This window comes from Scylla paramamosain, chromosome 20 (assembly GCF_035594125.1).
Source record: "Scylla paramamosain isolate STU-SP2022 chromosome 20, ASM3559412v1, whole genome shotgun sequence".
Taxonomy (NCBI): domain Eukaryota; kingdom Metazoa; phylum Arthropoda; class Malacostraca; order Decapoda; family Portunidae; genus Scylla; species Scylla paramamosain.
This window is the reverse complement of record NC_087170.1, coordinates 9,007,500-9,026,494: the sequence shown is the minus strand read 5'-3', so window position 1 is coordinate 9,026,494 and position 18,995 is coordinate 9,007,500. Positions and strand designations below refer to the sequence as shown.

The following is an 18,995-nucleotide window of genomic DNA, read 5'->3' as shown; positions in this document are numbered from 1 at the left end:
GGAAAGGAGATAGGAGGAGGAAGAAGAGTTAAATAGGAAGAGAAGGAATTGGGAGAGGATAAGGAAAGGGGAAAGGAGAGACAGAAAGAATGATATAGCAGAAGAAAATAGGAGAGGAACAGGAAAGTGGAATAGGAGAAAGAAATGAGAGAGGTGAAGGAAAGGGGGAAGGGAAGAAAAAGTGATACAGAAAAAGGAAATGGGAGAGAAGGTAACAGGACAAAAGGAATGGGGAAAGATTGGCAGAAACAGTGGTTAAAGGAGAAGGAAATGGGAGAAGAGAAGGAAGGGGGAGAAGGAAGGGCAGGCTAAGATGCTGTCCTGCTGTCCTGCTTACCTTGACCTGCAGCCTGCGGTACTAAAGGTGCTCTAATTAGTCAACGAACAGGTGTAGAACAGATGTGGAGGGAAGGGAGCGTGTGGTCTCTGCACTGGTGGCGCTGTGGTTTGTGGTGGTGATGGTGATAGTGATGGTGGTGATAGTGGTAGTTGTGGTGCAGATGTTGTTATGACTATTACCACTACTACTACTACTACTACTATTATCACCACCACCACCACCACCATTACCATCATATCATTATCATTCCTTGTAACCTTGAGATAAAAGCAGCAAACAATTAGAGGGATGAGAAAATGAACTTGTCTCCTTTTTATTAAATACTGAGTGGGAGGGAGAGAGAGAGAGAGAGAGAGAGAGAGAGAGAGAGAGAGAGAGAGAGAGAGAGAGAGAGAGAGAGAGTGTGTGTGTGGGAGAGTCTGTGAGATTTTTAACAAGTATTAGAGAATTAGTGATGAAGGAAACGTGTGTGTGTGTGTGTGTGTGTGTGTGTGTGTGTGTGTGTGTGTGTGTGTGTGTGTGTGTGTGTGTGTGTGTGTGTGTGTGTGTGTTGCGTGGTGGAGTCAGCAAGGGGCGCAGCAGCAGGGCCTGAGGGACACGGCTCAGTTAATTTACAGTTTAATGAACGCACGAACAGCAGCAATTAGTGTCCTTCTGCTATCCACCCCGCTGCGGAACATGACTCCTGCTGGTGCTGCTGGTGATGGTGGTGTTGCGGTGGTGGTGATGTTCTGCTGAGTACGTGTGTGTGTGTGTGTGTGTGTGTGTGTGTGTGTGTGTGTGTGTGTGTGTGTGTGTGTGCTTATGTGTTATGTGTTGTGTTATGTGGTTTATGCTTTTCTATCACATGAGCACACACACTAAGCAAGTACACACACACACACACACACACACACACACACACACACACACACACACACACACACACACACAGAGAGAGAGAGAGAGAGAGAGAGAGAGAGAGAGAGAGAGAGAGAGAGAGAGAGAGAGAGAGAGAGAGAGAGAGAGGCTTCCTGGTGCACATGAGAGGTGCACACGCCCAGGGCCGCGAGGAACTCTGCCCTTTAACTCAGCCGACCAGCCAAGGCCCGGATGTGTGACGTCACGCTCGTGACGATCAATGTGAGGCTCACACACACACACACACACACACACACACACACACACACACACACACACACACACACACACACACACACACACACACACACACACACACACACAATTGCTAAACGAACATACAATGAGTCTCACCTATATCAGTACGTTTGCTTATCACAGTTGACACACACACACACACACACACACACACACACACACACACACACACACACACACACACACACACACACACACACACACACACACACTGTTAATGAGGTGACTAATGCATTATGGCTCACCTTCTCCGCCATACACAGGTGCTGTCACCGCCGCGTCGGCCCTCCTGCCGCTGAGGGAACGATGGGGGGCTGGGGGGAGGCGTTAAAGTATGCGTACGTACCCAAACACACACACACACACACACACACACACACACACACACACACACACACAGCACACGCAGCACACCAGCACACACAGCACACAGCATTTTCTAACACCACTCTCTCTCTCTTCTTACAGTGGTGGAGCTGCGGTTGGTGTGAGGGAGCAGCTCAGGCCACCTCTGTTTATCTACCACACCAGCATCCATACCAGCAGCAGCGTAAGCAGCAGCAGCAGCAGCAGCAGCAGCAGCAGTATCAGCAGGAGCCAGCCCAGTATCCGCAGCAGCAGCAGGAGACAGAAGACGCAGGAAGGCAGCCAGTCCAGGCGGTCATGTACTGGTACCTGTTGTAGACCATGAGTGAAGAATCCGAGAGTTTGAATGAAGAGGAACGTAGTGTGTTTCGTCCGTTCACACAGGAGAGTCTTGCTGCCATAGAAGCCCGCATTGCCGAGGAAAATGCTAAGAAGAATGAACTACAAAAGAAGAAGGAGGAGGGGGAGGTAAGGCCACACTGCTAGAGGGAAAGCAGGAGGAAGATCAGGTGGTGTAGGGTTTGAGGAGGTAGTAGTAAGTAATGTTAAGGGTTTGGCCGGGTGGTTCAGGAAGGTAAGGTGGTTGCAGTAGAACACCTCGCAGGGAAGAGTGTAAGTCAATGAGTGCCTGCAGATGACGGAGAGTGACGTGGAAGGCATCAGGAGGAGGAGGAGGAGGAGGAGGCGGAATTAAGATAAGGTACTGAAGGGAAGCCTTGATGAAAAGGAGGAGAAGGAGAAGGAAATTATGACATGGTTTTAAAAGGGAAGACCTAAAAAAATAGAAGAGGAGAAGGAAGAGGAGAAAACGATGTAAGGTAGTGAAGAGAGGAAGTAGAGGAAAGTAAAGCCAAGGTGCTGAATAGACAGAAGAATCTCCCCCTGGCCCTCTGTGTCCCGTCTCCTGCCATGACCTTAGCGGCTGTGGAGGCGCCGCCGTGACCTACATCCCCTCCGTCACCACCACGCCTCAGCCGCCGCCACGCCGCCTGCAGGAGTGGCTGGCTGGCTGGCTGGCTTGCTGGTGAATCAGTAGCTAAAGGATGTAGTTTGAAGACTAGAAGGAAAGAGGAGAATGAAGAGGAGAAGGAGGAGGAGGAGGAGGAGGAGAAGGAAGAGGAGGAGGAGGAGGAGGAGTCACCGCAGCGCCTCCATGACCCGCGACCTTTGAGTCTAACATTTATCGCGATCACTGGCAACTGCGTCAGGAAGGTTCGGTGTGGCTGCCGCTCGAGCCCCGCCCGCACGCCCGTCCTTTCCCAGCGCCCTCTCAACTTCACTGCCTCCCTCAGATGCCTCCCTGTCCACTCCTCATCCCTTCCCCCTGCACACAACCCTATAGATGGACCCATGGAAAAGGATAGGATGATAATAGAAAAAAGGACAAAAGATAGAAATTTAAGCCCTTTCCCTCACTTCACTGCCTCCCTCACGCCTCCCTCCCCTCCCCCTCACCCCTGCACACACCCAGACGGAGCCGTGCAGAAACTAAGATGCGCTAATAGAAAAAGACTGAAGGGCTGCGTTTTAAGCTATTCTTCTCTATCCTGCTTGTCCAACCTCACTGCGCCCCTCTAGACTACCCCAAGCACTCCAAACATCCCTTCAAGGCAAAAATAAGACGAGAAATAGAGTTTTAAGGACTTCCATCTGTCCGTTGCTACCCCGTCCTTTCCCTGCCCCTCTCTACAGCACCCCAAAACCCCCCAGGCACTCAAGATAACCCACTGCAGTGAAAGTCATGCAGGAAAGAAGAGATGAAGTGGAGGGAGAGTCTCTCCTTTTGTTCTTCCTTCAGCGCCTCCCTCAGACATCCCACATCACCTGCCTGTAGGTAAACAATGATGATGATAATGATAGTAAGAACATAACATAACATGGGGAGCTGCAGGAAGCCATCTCTGTCCTTTAATTCCTCCTTCAGCGCCTCTCTCAGACATTCCCACTCCCCTGCCTGCCTGTAGGTAAACAATAATGATGATAATAGTAAGAACATGAAAAATAGGAAGCTGCAGGAAGCCCCTATATAAAAGTAATGATGATGATGATGATGATGATGATGATGACGGGCCGAGTTGTAAAGCACACCGAACCTTCCTATGCGCTACTGCGTTGTCTCTTTATCTCTTGGCACCCTTTGTAGATCTAGTTTCATAATCCTCCCTTTGTACCCTCCCTCTACCCTCCCCCTCACTGGTTGTTACTGTTGATGTTTGTAATTCATGTTGTTGTTGTTTGTTTGTTTGTTTGTTATTGTTGTTGTTTGTTGTTGTTGTTGTTTGTAGAGTGATCAGTAGTGTTTTTTTTTAATTCATTTTTATTACAGTTGTCCTCCTTCTCTAGTACTGATTTTTATTGTTATTATTGTTGTTGTTATTGTCATGGTCTCTCACTAATGACTTACTTTTTTCAGCCTGTGTGTGTGTGTGTGTGTGTGTGTGTGTGTGTGTGTGTGTGTGTGTGTGTGTGTGTGTGTGTGTGTGTGTGTGTGTGTGTGTGTGTGTGTGTGTTTAAATGTAGTTCCCCTTTACCAGTTCCAATTATCCACCGTTTTTCTTTCATAATTCCCCTTTTCCTTTTTTTTTTTTATTTGATGTGTGTGTGTGTGTGTGTGTGTGTGTGTGTGTGTGTGTGTGTGTGTGTGTGTGTGTGTGTGTGTGTGTGTATACATTTATCTTATTCAACTTTTCAAAATGTTCTCCTTGATCATGCAAACGAATCGCTCCTTTAAATTTTCTCCCTTTCTTTTTCTCTCTCGTTCTTTTTTTTTTTATTTTACCTTTTACTTATGCCCTCTCTCTCTCGGATCACACTTTGAATTACTGCGTTGCTCCCAAAAAATATTCATATCTTGCGCTTCATTTTAACATATTTCTATCCCCCATAAATTTTTCCTCCTCCTCCTCCTCCTCTTCCTCCTCCTCTTCTTTCTCTTTTTAATATACTTTTAACAGATTCCCTTTCATCATACTTTTTCTCCCTCTAATATTTTCCTTTCTCTCTCTCTCTCTCTCTCTCTCTCTCTCTCTCTCTCTCTCTCTCTCTCTCTCTCTCTCTCTCTCTCTCTCTCTCTCTCTCTCAAGCACAGTATACAAGAATTTTTATATAACTCTCCTTTCTTGGAGCTGAGACACACACCTCCTCCTCCTCCTCCTCCTCCTCCTCCTCTTTTCTAATTACCGCTCCTCAATTTTCCCTCCCTCTGATGACCACAAGCTGTCGTCGACCTGAACCCCCCACCACATCTCTCTCTCTCTCTCTCTCTCTCTCTCTCTCTCTCTCTCTCTCTCTCTCTCTCTCTCTCTCTCTCTCTCTCTCTCTCTCTCTCTCTCTCTCTCTCTCCTTTCTGGCCGCGTCCCTAAAGGGTAAAGTGTGTGTGCTTCCGTTCTATAGCGTTTCAGTGCTCCTTTTTAAGGCTTCCTTTTATACAGTGTGATCCTGTGTTCTCTCCCCCCTTAAAGTATTCACTGGCCCCCTTAATGTGCTTCCTTCATCACCCTTCTCAACACGTGCGCTTTTGTCAACTAACTCTCTAAGTCTTTTTGTCTTTTTTTTTTTTTTTTTTGTAGGTCTGTCTCTTTCTCAGACACAGTTTGTTCTGTTTTCATTTGTGTGTGTGTGTGTGTGTGTGTGTGTGTGTGTGTGTGTGTGTGTGTGTGTGTGTGTGTGTGTGTGTGTGTGTGTGTGTGTGTGTGTGTGTTTATACGGGCATTTCCGCTCCTCGTACGTACCTTTATTTTTATTTTTTTTCATTTTACATACAGACTTAAGCAAAAAAAAAAAAAAAGCGCACTTTTCTACACAATATAAAGAAAGAAATAAACTCGGCAGGAGACGTTGTCCTCGCGTAAAAAGAAGGAATGAAACTATAGATTCTGTAAAATTTTCATCATTCTTAAGAACTATTAATTATAAAAAAAAAAACTTCCTCGTATCATTGATAATTATAAACAAAACCATACCAGACAATAATGATTAGTTTTGAAACACTTTCGTCTCGCACAAGAATTAGTATTTATAAAACAAAAAATAAATAATCGTAACATCAGTAAATATAAACTTGAACATAAATACATACATAGGTATACCAGGGTTGCCTCTCCTGAAAAGTGGCAGCCAAGAAAAGGCACACATCTTTCACAGTCACACTCCTTCACACCACTCTCGTAGCCCCTTAGCACCTGACGGTGGAGAGAAACCCTCACCTCGCGGGGATCAGCCACACAGTGCATAACATTATCGGAGAAAACAGGGCAAAGAAAAAAAAGTAAATATTCACAGACCTGTTATTCTCTCAACCACAGCAGTACCTGATGGAAGAGAACAGGACAAAGAACATTTTAAAACATAGTCCTAGGCTCTGCAAAGCTGTCCTTCTCTCGCAGTTATTTTCAAAGGCCACATAAATTATTAGTTAAGCTCTCATCTCCCATAAGTGGTTCCTGTTGGTGCTCTTTTACCAGTGACAGCGCAGAGTCCTTGTTGAGCCATCAGTACAGTCATAACGAAGCACTCTAGTGAATCCCAGACAAGTTCCAGTGCAGTCTGTGGACGCAAATGAGGAGAGACCGAAGGGTTTGACAAAATTGTTGATTCATGAGTATGGTGGGTTTGTGAATGAATGTGACGAATGTGATCAGTTTGTGAAGAGAAATGATGGATCAGTGAAGGAAGATGATGATTTTATGAAGGAATATTATGAATAGGATATATTTATGGAGGAGGAATAGAGAATGATGCCTGTGTAAACTTAACCCTCTGTGTGTGTGTGTGTGTGTGTGTGTGTGTGTGTGTGTGCGTGTGCGTGTGCGTATGCTCTAAAGTCTCCATGTGTTATGACTCTTCTCCCCTATCAATGTGCTTCCGTGATCCCCAAGCAGCCTAGTGTGGGCCAACGGGTCTGCTGATGATGCTGCTGCTGTTTGGTCTTCCTTTGTGTTCCCTTGTGTTACCATTACCTGTACCATTACTTACTTGATAACCTGTTGATGTGCTTGTCCTGTGTGTGTTTACTTATTTAACTTTTTACTTAATAGATGTGTGTACCTTTGTGTCACCCTCTCAATGTGCCTCTTGTTTACATCCTATCAGATTTTTTTTTCTTTTTTTTTGCTTTTCCAGCGTCCCATTGTTTCCCTAATAGCTTGTTTCCTTCCCCTCTTATCTCCTCACTCCCTCCCTTAAGTTCTAATCCCTCCACTTCCCTCCCTCCTTCCCTCCCTTGTCCATCTACTAACAGTGCTGTGTGATTTTAGTACGATAATCCTCTCTCTCTCTCTCTCTCTCTCTCTCTCTCTCTCTCTCTCTCTCTCTCTCTCTCTCTCTCTCTCTCTCTCTCTCTCTCTCTCTCTCTCTCTCTCTTTTTGTTCCTTGTTTTCCTCTTCTCAAGTTACCAAATATTCTTCCCTTTTCCTGTGCGTTCTTCCCTTTCTCTTTAATCTTCCCTTTTTTCCACCTTTCTTCTCTAGTCAGAAATCAGCACTGTGCCTTCCCTTTGTGAAATGTACCCCGTAGAACATCATGTCCCTTATCTCCCTTTTCCTTCCTTTAGGCAGTCCCTTTCCCTTTAGAAGCTTTCATCCAGTGCCCGTCCCTTTAATTCTCTAAGCCCCATCTTCAGGTCTCCCTTTAACCCTTTAACAACTCCCCTTTACCCATTTTCTGTGGCGTAGTCCCCCTCCCTTTAATATTCTAAGGACCCCCTATATTTAGACAGCAGGTCCCCTCTTTTTCCCAGCAGTCCCCCTTTGTGGTCCCTCTTCACTGCCCCTCCCTTTAATATTCTAAAGTACCCCCTATATTTAGACATTAGGTCCCCTCTTTGTCCCATTTTTCCTTTTTAACAGCCCCCTTGTGTCCCCTTTTTGTGTCCCGTTTTTGTGTCCCCCTTAACTTTCCAGCTTTTTTCCCCTTTACTGTATTGCATTTTGCCCGCACGTTGTCTTCTGCGCGTGCGTGAGTGCGCGCGCGTGTGCGTGTGTGTGTATCTTCCTAACCGCAGTGTCTCCCTTCTCCCCCCGTCCCCCCAGGGTGGTGGAATGAAATTTGGCAGAAAGAAGAAAGAAGTAAGGGTTTGCTTGCTCTTATTACACTGTCTATACTGGATTGAATCAAGCATCTTTGGTTGATTTCCTTTTTTAGTTTGGTTGATTTTGGATTGACTTGAGTTGGTCATGTGATCTATCTATTTCTACTACTACTGTTACGTCTCTTAGCCTCTTGCTGCCTCCCACCCCCGTCCCAGTCTTGATGAGGCCAACAAGACTGGCCTCGTGCGATGATGATGCCTCCAGGGGTCACAGGCTTCACCTCACCTTGCTGCCAATTAGTGCTAGGTCACCTTACTTCATTACCTGCCTTACTTATCTTACTTGCTCACGGGAGGGCGGCTCACGGGGCACGGGGCACGGGGCACGCAGGATGGGTTGTATTTCAGGGACATTCATGTACATACACACACACACACACACACACACACACACACACACACACACACACACACACACACACACACACACACACACACACACACACACACACAAGGGCATGTAATATTGGATACGAGTACATTCAAAATTTTATTTGGGACACACACACACACACACACACACACACACACACACACACACACACACACACACACACACACACACACACACACACACACACACACACACACACACACACACACACAGACACACATACAAATGCAGAAATAAAATAAAAAAAACTTCAGAATCCATTTACTTTTTGAACACATCGGTCTGAAAACATTATAAAAAATTGGGTCTGTTTTTTTATTGGTATCACACTTTGGGGACGCAAAAAAAAAAAAAAGTAAAATAAAAGAATACCTAAAAGAAAAAAAAAGTGTTGTTGTTTTCATACTAAATTATCGTTTGTAAGGTAGCACTTCTAAAACACACCTTTAAATCAACATTCAAACACATTTAAGTAACAGGTCAAGGTTGTTTAGTGAGTTGTCCATTCTGCATGAGCTGATGATGCTTGACTTTAATATTATCTCAGTCTCACCTGCCTAATTAACCTTTCCCCGTCACCTCACACACCTCCCATCACCTCCACAACACCTGCCTACTCCTCAGGTGCCTCTGTGCTTCCTCTTAACAATTAAGGTCGTATTTCTACCTTTACCTTATCCCTGACCTTACCTGAGACATACCTGACCTTCCCTTACCTGTTCCTACCTGTAAAATCAATCTCAATATCATACTACCTGACCTTATCTCACCTTACCTAACCTTACCTGTAACATTTAAATCGTTGCCATCTTGCCTTACCATATCTGAACCTTTTCTTACCTTACCTAACTTAACCTAACCTAACCTAACCTTATCTAACCTTATTTCACCTCACCTAACCTCACCTTACCTTACCTAACCTTACCCTACCTGTCTTTATGTGTTCCGTTCATCTCATCACATTCCTTTATCATCTTCCTACTTATCTCCTCTCCTCTCTCCTTCTTGATCTTCTTCCTCCATCTTCTCAGTTCCTCCCTTTCCTTTGCCTCAATTTATTTAAACTATCTATTTTCTTTCCTTTCTATTCCTCTACTCTGTTCTTTTCGTTTACCTTCCTCTCCTTTCCCCACAGTCTCTCCCGCTTCTTCCCCTCGAATTCCCCCTTTCTCCCCTTATTTCCTCTACCTCATAATCCATCCTTTTTCCTCTATTTCTTTTTCTCAATTCCTACTCTTCTTTACCTTCATTTTGTCCACTCCTTCCCATTTTCCTCTTCTTTCTCTTTACCCTCCCTTGCTTCCCCCTTTCCTTCTCTCAATCATGCCATCGTTACCAACATACACCATTTCCCTCTCTTATCTTCCCCTCACACCTGTACCTGCGCCTTCACAGCCTTCCCTTCCTCCATTCCAGTCTCTTTTTTTTCCCTCATCCTCCCCTCGCATCCCTCTTTCCGCTCCTTCTATGGAACCAAGATGCTCCCACACACCTTTTACCTTCCCTCATCCCCCTCAACCCCCTCCTTCTCCTGCCCCCACCCCCTTCCCTCACCCACGGGTCCCACATGAATCGTAAACTTTAACTTCCTCTCGGTTAAGTTGGAGGCTTCGGGAGAAATTTAAATATTCGGGAATTTCTGCGATTCTTATAAACATTCTCGCGCCGCACGCCTCGCCTCGCCTCGCCTCTCTCCGCCCCCGGGTTTACAGAGAGAGAGAGAGAGAGAGAGAGAGAGAGAGAGAGAGAGAGAGAAGATACGCAGTGATGTATTTTTGACTCGTAAGGCATATTGGTGCTTATTGATTACGTCTTTCAAATAACGACTGATTAATGATTTCTTTACTTTTATGCAAGAGGGGCATCGGCCAAAGACAACAAAAAGAGCTGAAAAAAATAAAAAAGAGGATGGATTGAATGAGTGTGTGAGTGAATCAATGCGCCACAGTAAAGTCGCAATGCGTCTCTCTCTGAACATCGTCTTGTTCACGTAATGTTCAATGGATTGCTCTGAGGCTTCTTGAAAACACTAAGTCATTTCCTGGATTTTCGTCCCTCTCGTCTTTTTTTTTTTTTCATGTTCTTTTACGCTTCATTTTCTTTCTCGTCATCCAGTCTCTCTCTCTCTCTCTCTCTCTCTCTCTCTCTCTCTCTCTCTCTCTCTCTCTCTCTCTCTCTCTCTCTCTCTCTCTCTCTCTCTCTCTCTCTCTCTCTCTCTCTCTCTCTCTCTCGAGGTTCTCAAAAGGATAAGGATGGAGCGAGTTGGTTACTCTGTGATGAGCCTTCCACAAGACATCTCGTTGAAACTGTAACTTTTTTCCAACTGTTTTCTTATCGCTCGGCGGTAAAAACCTTGACAGCCACACGTTCGTACCTTCTCCACAAAAACTGACTCGAATAAAAAAAAGATCAAGCCGGAAGATGTGAAGGTTACTCGTGTAATCCGCGTAAACCATGAGCGCCAACTGTGATGTTACTTGATGTTGCTGATGCACGAGGGAGGATGACTCGTGAACTTCTTCCTGTCAGGACATACTCGTAGAATAGGCCCGTATTCTGAAACACTTCTGCGCCGCACCTCCGTTACTTCAAAAAGCTTTACTTGAAGCTATACGGGTTTCGAGGAATGTTTTTACAGTTATAGGGACAGATTAACAAGATTTTTTTTTCATCATTGAAAGGAGAAAACTTCAGAACCCAGCCAATCATCTCTGTGGCCTTAGCAAACAGTCGTGACAGAGCAAAATCGTTTCTGAATACTGGCCATAATCACGGTAAAAAAATCATTCCACGTTCACTTCCTGCTCTGCTCCGTGTTTCCGTGTTTTCCTTCAGCCTTAAATCCTCTTATACGCCAAGAGAAAAATATGATTTTGTTTTTAGAGGCTATAGATATTAGTCGAGTTCCCGTGTGTTATTCCCATTGGTGATCCAGAATCCTTACTGGAATCATGAACGCAGCTTCGAAAATCTCTATATCTTCTTGTTGCGTTTAGTGTCCTCCTCTCAGGCTTAAGTCCACTGATGGTGTAACATGAATTGTCAGGTTTTGTATGGCATTCGACAGGTTAGAGGAAGACCCTTGAAAATCTCAATAACTTTCTAGTGCGTTTAGTGTGTTTTGCGCTCAGTCTCAAGTACTGTGATGTGATGAGAATAAGAATTATCAGGTTTTTGTAGGACTGTCAGCAGGTTAGGGGAACACTCTTGAAAACCTCAGCAACTTCCACTAGAGCCTGTTAAAAGTGGTTGAAGTAAGGCGCCGGAACGCTTAAGATGACAGACAATAGACAGTCTTTGATGCCGCTACCTTCGTGTACTACATTGACGCGCTACATGCATATCTCCTGAAAGAATGACGTTTTGGTTCACAAAGCCTGAGTGAAGCTCCGAATCGCGTACTTTCAAGCACCACTGCATTGATGAATAATAAAAGAAACTGCCTGTCACTGTCCTTCCAAATGTTAAGATGAAAGAAAGGCCTGGGCAACACGTGGGAAGCCTGGCCTTGTCCGTCACTCAGGACAGATCAAGCTGGAAACTACATTCTCTGAAGCTGCACTCTAGTGATACATTATAGGAAAGGGATATATTTTGAGCAGCGTATATGAGTCGAAAAGAACAATACATAGATTAAATAAGAAGTAGAAAAAGAATGATAAATAATGAACACAACTGACTGTCATCATACGTATCATTCAAGAAGCTTATGTCAGTAGAAAAATTTTAAAAAGTAAAAAAAGTTGCCAAATAGTCACATGCAGCGATAGCGTCTACTCTTTACTGTGATGAAAGATAAAAAGAAACCAACTCTCATCATCCGTGCAACTGCTGATAAAAAAAAAAGTTTGAGACGCGCTCTCGAGACTTAAAAAAAAAAAGTAGTATACATGAATTGAAATGTAGAAAAAAAAAGTTACCAAGTTTATTAAAAGTGGCTGTCAATGTTTTGCCAAATGTCAAAAGCAAAAAAAAAAAAGACTAAAAACACGTAAGCAGGAAAAAATAAAATAAACAAGACGTGAATATAAGCTGAAAAGACTGTAACTTATTTAGATCTCACTTCCTTCCCCACACCAAAAAAAAAAAAAAAGAAAAAAAAAGAAAAATAGATATAAGCTATGGTCTGTTTCAAAGGCTTCCCGCAAGATTGACTCCGCGATAAAAAATAAAAACTTGAGACTTAATTAAGACGGAACCGCACCGTGAGAAGGGAAGCCCGGAGACGTTTTATTTAGATTACACAACCGCCATCAAGAGTCTGACCTTGAGCTGAACCACACAGAGAAAAAAAAAAATAATAGGATATGTTATTATGATTCTCTTCCTCGCGTTCCCTCTGTCGTTTTAATACCAAATGAAACAAGTCAATAGAAAATCTGAATATATATGGTCAAACAGGTAACCCTCTCTCTCTCTCTCTCTCTCTCTCTCTCTCTCTCTCTCTCTCTCTCTCTCTCTCTCTCTCTCTCTCTCTCTCTCTCTCTCTCTCTCTCTCTCTCTCTCTCTCTCCCGTTCCAAGAAACCGAAACGACAAGAAAACAACAAGACGGTCAGAAAAACGCGGCTCTTGAGTGTGTAATCGGCTACCATTTGGACTTAGCGCTTCTCCCAAACCTTTCAGCGCAACCGAGAACCATTCCCCAGGTCCTGGTGGGAAGGATCGCGACCTTCTGACTTCTTCCCCTTCGTGAGTCCCCGCGCCTCCCAGGTCGATCCCCGCGTCCCCCACCAACACCAATGTCCTCTCCTCTCCCCCTTAACCTTTTTCCCTCCTTCCTCCATCTTCCTGCTTCTTCGTCCGGCCCCCAGCCCCGTCCTAACCGCCCCTGCCGCTGCCCCGTCCCTCTTCCCTCGCACGAAAGAGTGTCATGCGAGGGTCAAGCGGCCGGCGGCAACCTCCTGCAGGGAACGGAGGAAAGGAGGAAAGGAAGGAGAGAAGAATAGAAACGTAAGCCGGGTACTATTCCACTGGCTTCTTTTCCTCCTCCTCCTTTTCTTCCTCTTTCTCCTCCTCCTCCTCCTCCACCTTCTTCTACACATTCTTACATCACCATCTGCTCATGTTATCCATTTTATCCTTTCCTACCTCCCTCCCTTCCTTCGTTCTTTACCCCATCCTCTCCTTCTCCCTCCTCCTCCTCCTCCCTGAAGCAATCACCACCACGCATGAAGCTGCAGGAAGCCAGCCAGCCTCACACCATTTCTACCCTTCTTCACCACCACCAGCAGAGGGAAGGCTTACAGTAACCCTCTTGATATCCCTCTTTCCTCGTCATCACCGCCAACAAAGAACAAGACGAAGACCTTAATTCAGTAGCCACGGTGCAGGGTAACAAGACACCATCACCAACCCACCCACCGTCACTGTCATCACTGTATCATTCACTATCACTGTCACTATTACTCTCACTCACCATCACCACCACCACCACCACCACGACTCGCCGACGCAGCGGGTACGACTCAAAAAGGACTGACGGTCGTGGGGGTTTGGTCGTGTTTATTTTAGAGATAGTGAGAAATATTTATATATATATATATATATTTTTTTTTCAATCATGCACTACTTAATTTTTTATTTATTTTTTTGTTCTTTATTGAAGTGACTTTGTAATGCGTGGCTGTGAACCTTGTATGTTATTATTATTATTATTACTCTCTCTCTCTCTCTCTCTCTCTCTCTCTCTCTCTCTCTCTCTCTCTCTCTCTCTCTCTCTCTCTCTCTCTCTCTCTCTCTCTCTCTCTCTCTCTCTCTCTCTCTCTCCCTGCTTGGTCTGTTTGTCAAGAAAGTTCTCAACCTACTAATGTCGCTTCTGTTGCTGTTGCTATTACCTTACTACTACTTGCTTTTTGGCTGGCTCTCTCTCTCTCTCTCTCTCTCTCTCTCTCTCTCTCTCTCTCTCTCTCTCTCTCTCTCTCTCTCTCTCTCTCTCTCTCTCTCTCTCTCTCTCTCTCTCTCGCTGTTTCTTGATTTGGTATATGGTATGATGATAATGATGATGATGATGATGATGATGATGATGATGATGATGATGATGATTTGTCTTGCTAGTGGAATTTTGTCTGCCTCCTTGCCCTTATTATTGTCATTATTACTCTCTCTCTCTCTCTCTCTCTCTCTCTCTCTCTCTCTCTCTCTCTCTCTCTCTCTCTCTCTCTCTCTCTCTCTCTCTCTCTCTCTCTCTCTCTCTCTCTCTCTCTCTCTCTCTCTCTCTCTGTGTATGCTCTCCTGTGAATCCATTTTTGTGCCCCCCTTCCTGTGCGTGTGTGTGAGAGAGAGAGAGAGAGAGAGAGAGAGAGAGAGAGAGAGAGAGAGAGAGAGAGAGAGAGAGAGAGAGAATGAATGTGAGCTTGTGTGTGAAGGCACCGTTGAAGAAAGATGAGGAGAAAAGAAGCAATGAAAAATGAAAAAAAAGGAAGGAGAGATGAAAAGATGAGAAAGAGAAAAAAGAGAGAAAAGCGAAAAAAATGTGAGCAAAAAGTGAGGAAAAATGACGAAGAGGAAAATATGAGAAGAAAGAAAGAGAGGAGGAAAGGGTGAAGGTGAAAGAGAGAGAGAGAGAGAGAGAGAGAGAGAGAGAGAGAGAGAGAGAGAGAGAGAGAGAGAGAGAGTTGTTTACTTTGCATCTCTCTCTCTCTCTCTCTCTCTCTCTCTCTCTCTCTCTCTCTCTCTTTCACGACCCGCTTTTTTCCCCATGTTCAGGCGGCAAATGAACCTCCTTAATGAATCCTGGTTCGTTTCGGTTCATTGCGGTTCGTTTCTATTCAATGTAATTCACTCTTGGTTCATTTCGGCGTTTCATATGTTTCGTGCTTCATTGCTTCATTTCCTGGTTCATAACGGTTCATTATTTTGCCCTCAGTCCCTCAGTTCCGGTTGGTTTCGGATCATATCAGGTGGTTCACTTAATTTATTCATTCCGGTTCCTTTTTTTAGCACCTGATGTTTCTTTATTCATTCCGGCTTGTCGATCACTGCTTTCGGTTCGTCTCGGTTCATTCCTTGTTGCTTCTGATACGTACCTTTCAACAGTTCCGGTTCATTATGGTTCTTTGAGGTTCGTTGCTTACGTACAGCTCCAAATTCTGGTTCATCTCGGTTCGTTCCTTGTATCCTGATCCATTCCGGTTCTCTCCGGTTCACTACAGGTCAATTAGGTCTCATATTTCGCGTTCTTCGTCGTGGTTCGCCGTTTGAATTCGTGTTTTGGCCCATTTTTGCTAGCCTCGGTTCTGCACGGTCCATTTCGGTTCCTTATCCGTCGTTACACGCTCCGGTTCATCATGATTCATTCTCGTTCACTAAGCAGATTTTCGTCTCGGTACATACTGGTCCGTGTCGGTTCACTGGCCGTCCGACTTTAATTTTGGTTCAGTACCTTTCTTTCAGATTCATCATGGTTCTTCTCGGTTCACTCTCGTTCATCATGGTCCGGCCCGGTTTATCATAGTTTACTTAACTCGGTTCATTGTGGCTCACTCCGTTTTATCGTGGCTCACTCCGGTCCATCATGGTTCATCCCGGTTCATTGTGATCCACTCCGGTTCACATTCCTTTCCGATTCAACGTTTGTTCTTTGTTCTCCATTCCAGTTCGTCACGGACGGCTCGGTTCGAGTTATCTTTTCGGGAATGTTCCGTGTAATGGCTCGTCACTCCGGTTCTCTGTGGTTCATTCCGGAATGTCGTGGTTCGCTGGTGTGTCCTGGCGGCGGTGTGGTGCGCCAGCTTAGGGCAGACAGAAATAGAGTATTGATCTCTCTCTCTCTCTCTCTCTCTCTCTCTCTCTCTCTCTCTCTCTCTCTCTCTCTCTCTCTCTCTCTCTCTCTCTCTCTCTCTCACGTCTCCACCTACATTGTCATGTCTAGAACCGCCACCACCACCACAACCACCACCACCCTTAACTCCACCCCCTTAAATTTACCCACCCTTAAAGAGCAGCCCCTTCCACTTCGCCCCCCTGCATCCTTGCTCCCCTCTGTCCCCCTTTTGTGTCACACCGAGGGGTGGCTGCCTCTCCCCTCTCGGAATTATATCACGCCGGAACAATACCAGTGTGCCGCGGCCAGGTGTTGTCCTTCGCGTGACCGGTAAACGTCTTGTCCTGTACGTGAGGTGGGCGGCACGGACTCTCTCTCTCTCTCTCTCTCTCTCTCTCTCTCTCTCTCTCTCTCTCTCTCTCTCTCTCTCTCTCTCTCTCTCTCTCTCTCATACATACATTTGTGATGGGTTAGGTTAATGTGCATTACCAAACCTTGCGTATCCTAACTTATCCTAACTAAATCAGTCTAGTCTAACTTAACCTAACTGACTGACTCTATGTATTTCGTATTTTCTCTCCCTTTTCTGTTTTTCAGCTGGGTGGTTTTATTTTTCTATCTTTCAATCTTTTCAAGGAGTATTTTTTTTTTGTTATTTTTTTCCCTCTTTTTTTTCCGCAAGGGAGGATTTTTCGAAATCTATATAGGTCTTGATGACTCCCAGAATGGACTCAATTTCGCGGGGAACAAGAACGTATTGGTCACGTGAAGGGAAGTGAACGTGTCTATCGTGTGTGTGTGTGTGTGTGTGTGTGTGTGTGTGTGTGTGTGTGTGTGTGTGTGTGTGTGTGTGTGTGTGTGTGTATTTGTCCTTCTCCCTTTTCACTCACCATGCTCTTCCCTTCATCTCTTCCCTTTTTCCCGGTAAACAGAGAGGCAAGAAGGGCAGAGGAGGAGGAGGAGGAGGAGGTGGAGGAGGTGGAGGAGGAGGAGATGAGGTATTTGGTTACAGTTTCCTGTCTTCTAATATTGGTAGCAAACAACAATACTGCTTGTGACCTCCGATTAGATCTTCATCCCGGCCAGGACAGCCGCCGCAGGACTCCAAGCTGCCAAGGGGGTCACTGGGTCACGGGTCAGGGGTCAGGAGCCGCGGGATCAAGTGCCTTTAAGATCATGGTACAGTAGGATAGAAAGGTACCATATAGGATTCAGTACAGGTTAATACAGGTTGTCTTATTTCGGTAATTGTAAAAGTATGCAGTGTGATTTGATGTAGGGCTTAATTCATGCAAGGATTATTTAATGGGCTTGGTGATATTAGGAGATGGTGGCTGGAGCAAGAGAGAGAGAGAGAGAGAGAGAGAGAGAGAGAGAGAGAGAGAGAGAGATTGGAGTGGAGAACTTTGTGAAATCTCTAAATGTCTAAATGTCTGTCTCCTTACTTCGGTGGATTAGTTGTGCTGCTTAATGATGATTGTGATGATGATGGTGATGGTGGTGAAGGTGATGATGGTCATGATGGAGTGCACAAGAGTGACCCAATTTTGACTCTTTGAAATGCGTACTTAGGGCCTTTGAGTGTTCCCCTGGAGTGGCTTGTTTTTCAGTGCGTGGGAATGTTGATATGGGAATGACCTAGTTTTGTCCGCAGCCACTTGACATTTGAAGAAGATGGTCAACATATAGAGAGATAAAAAGAGCTTCGCCATTTTTTTTTTTAATTTATCTTTTTCAGTTTGTCATTTTTTCTTTTTTAGTGCGAATGATGGACGATGAGAGTGACCTAGATTCTCGCCACGATCTATTGGAAGGTCATGTTGGGATTTGTTCTCGGTGGGAATATTAGACTCTTCAGGCACTTGTCCTCACTCCGTCCTCCTTACCCTTGGCCCAGTCGATCCCGGCCCCCTCACACCACCAGACGCACTCCTAGATAGGTTACCAGAGCTGTCTGGCCCCCACACACCAGCCTGGCCCAGCCCACCAAACCATCACTATGCCAGGCCTATAATAGTCTCTCACGCCTCCCTCCCCATTCCAAATCCTTGCCCTTTTTCTCTCATCACGGTCCCTTACTGTTCCCTTTACCATCCTCCCCATATTGCCATTGTTACCTTTTTAAAAGCCTTATATTCAGCGTTCCTTGCGTATATCCCCTTTTTCTCACATTTTACGTGCCCTTTTCAGTCAGTTGATTTTTATCCTCTCATAATGTAATATTTATCATTTTAAAACCCTCTTCCCTTTATTCATCTCCCTTATAACCTCCATGTCCCTTCCTCATACGAGTAATACCTCATAGCTTCCTTATTTTCCAAAGGCCCTGTCCTTGCCTCCCTATCCTATCACCCCTGCCTGTCAGTACCCTGTTCCCTGCACTCCAACAGAGCCCCAGCCCACCCCTGTCACCCCAGCCTTTCTGTCCCGTCACACCAGCTGCATACCTAGTGCTGTAGTCGGCCTGAACCCAAGTAGGAGCGTTAGTCTTGTAGGTAGCGTTGCCAAGGGCCTGCTGCTGCTGCGTGTCGCCATGCAAGGGGGTGACACGTTCCTCCCCCTCCCCCACGCCCTCTGACGTCACGCCCGTGGCCTGGAAGGGGCGCCTGCTCACCCTCTGTGCCGTGCCGGTTTGGAGGGAACGTTGATGAGCGGCACACACACACACACACACACACACACACACACACACACACACACACACACACACACACACACACACACACACACACACACACACACACACACACACACACACACACACACACACACCGCACTGCACCATGAAGAAGTCTACTGCTGACCCTAATTTGCGCCGTCCGCCCTGCCGAGACGTGACGACAGGGTGTGCGTGCGTGTACGGGTACGTGTGTGTGTGTGTACGTG

The 18,995-nt window shown here is 45.5% G+C and overlaps 1 protein-coding gene across 22 annotated transcripts in view; it reads left to right on the top strand.

The window, feature by feature from the left end:
* The window catches only part of LOC135110233 (sodium channel protein para-like), a 148,632-nt gene that overhangs the window by 59,365 nt on the left and 70,272 nt on the right, over positions 1-18,995 (top strand). For 19 of the 22 annotated variants that reach the window (XM_064022324.1, XM_064022343.1, XM_064022335.1 and 16 more), the window contains exons 2-4: positions 1,967-2,332; positions 7,894-7,929; positions 17,042-17,107. In XM_064022324.1, coding sequence (XP_063878394.1) covers positions 2,186-2,332; positions 7,894-7,929; positions 17,042-17,107 — 249 coding nt within the window. In that variant the 5' untranslated portion in view covers positions 1,967-2,185. The remainder of the gene's footprint in view (positions 1-1,966; positions 2,333-7,893; positions 7,930-17,041; positions 17,108-18,995) is intronic. The other 3 variants (XM_064022347.1, XM_064022340.1, XM_064022338.1) reach the window with 2 other exon arrangements.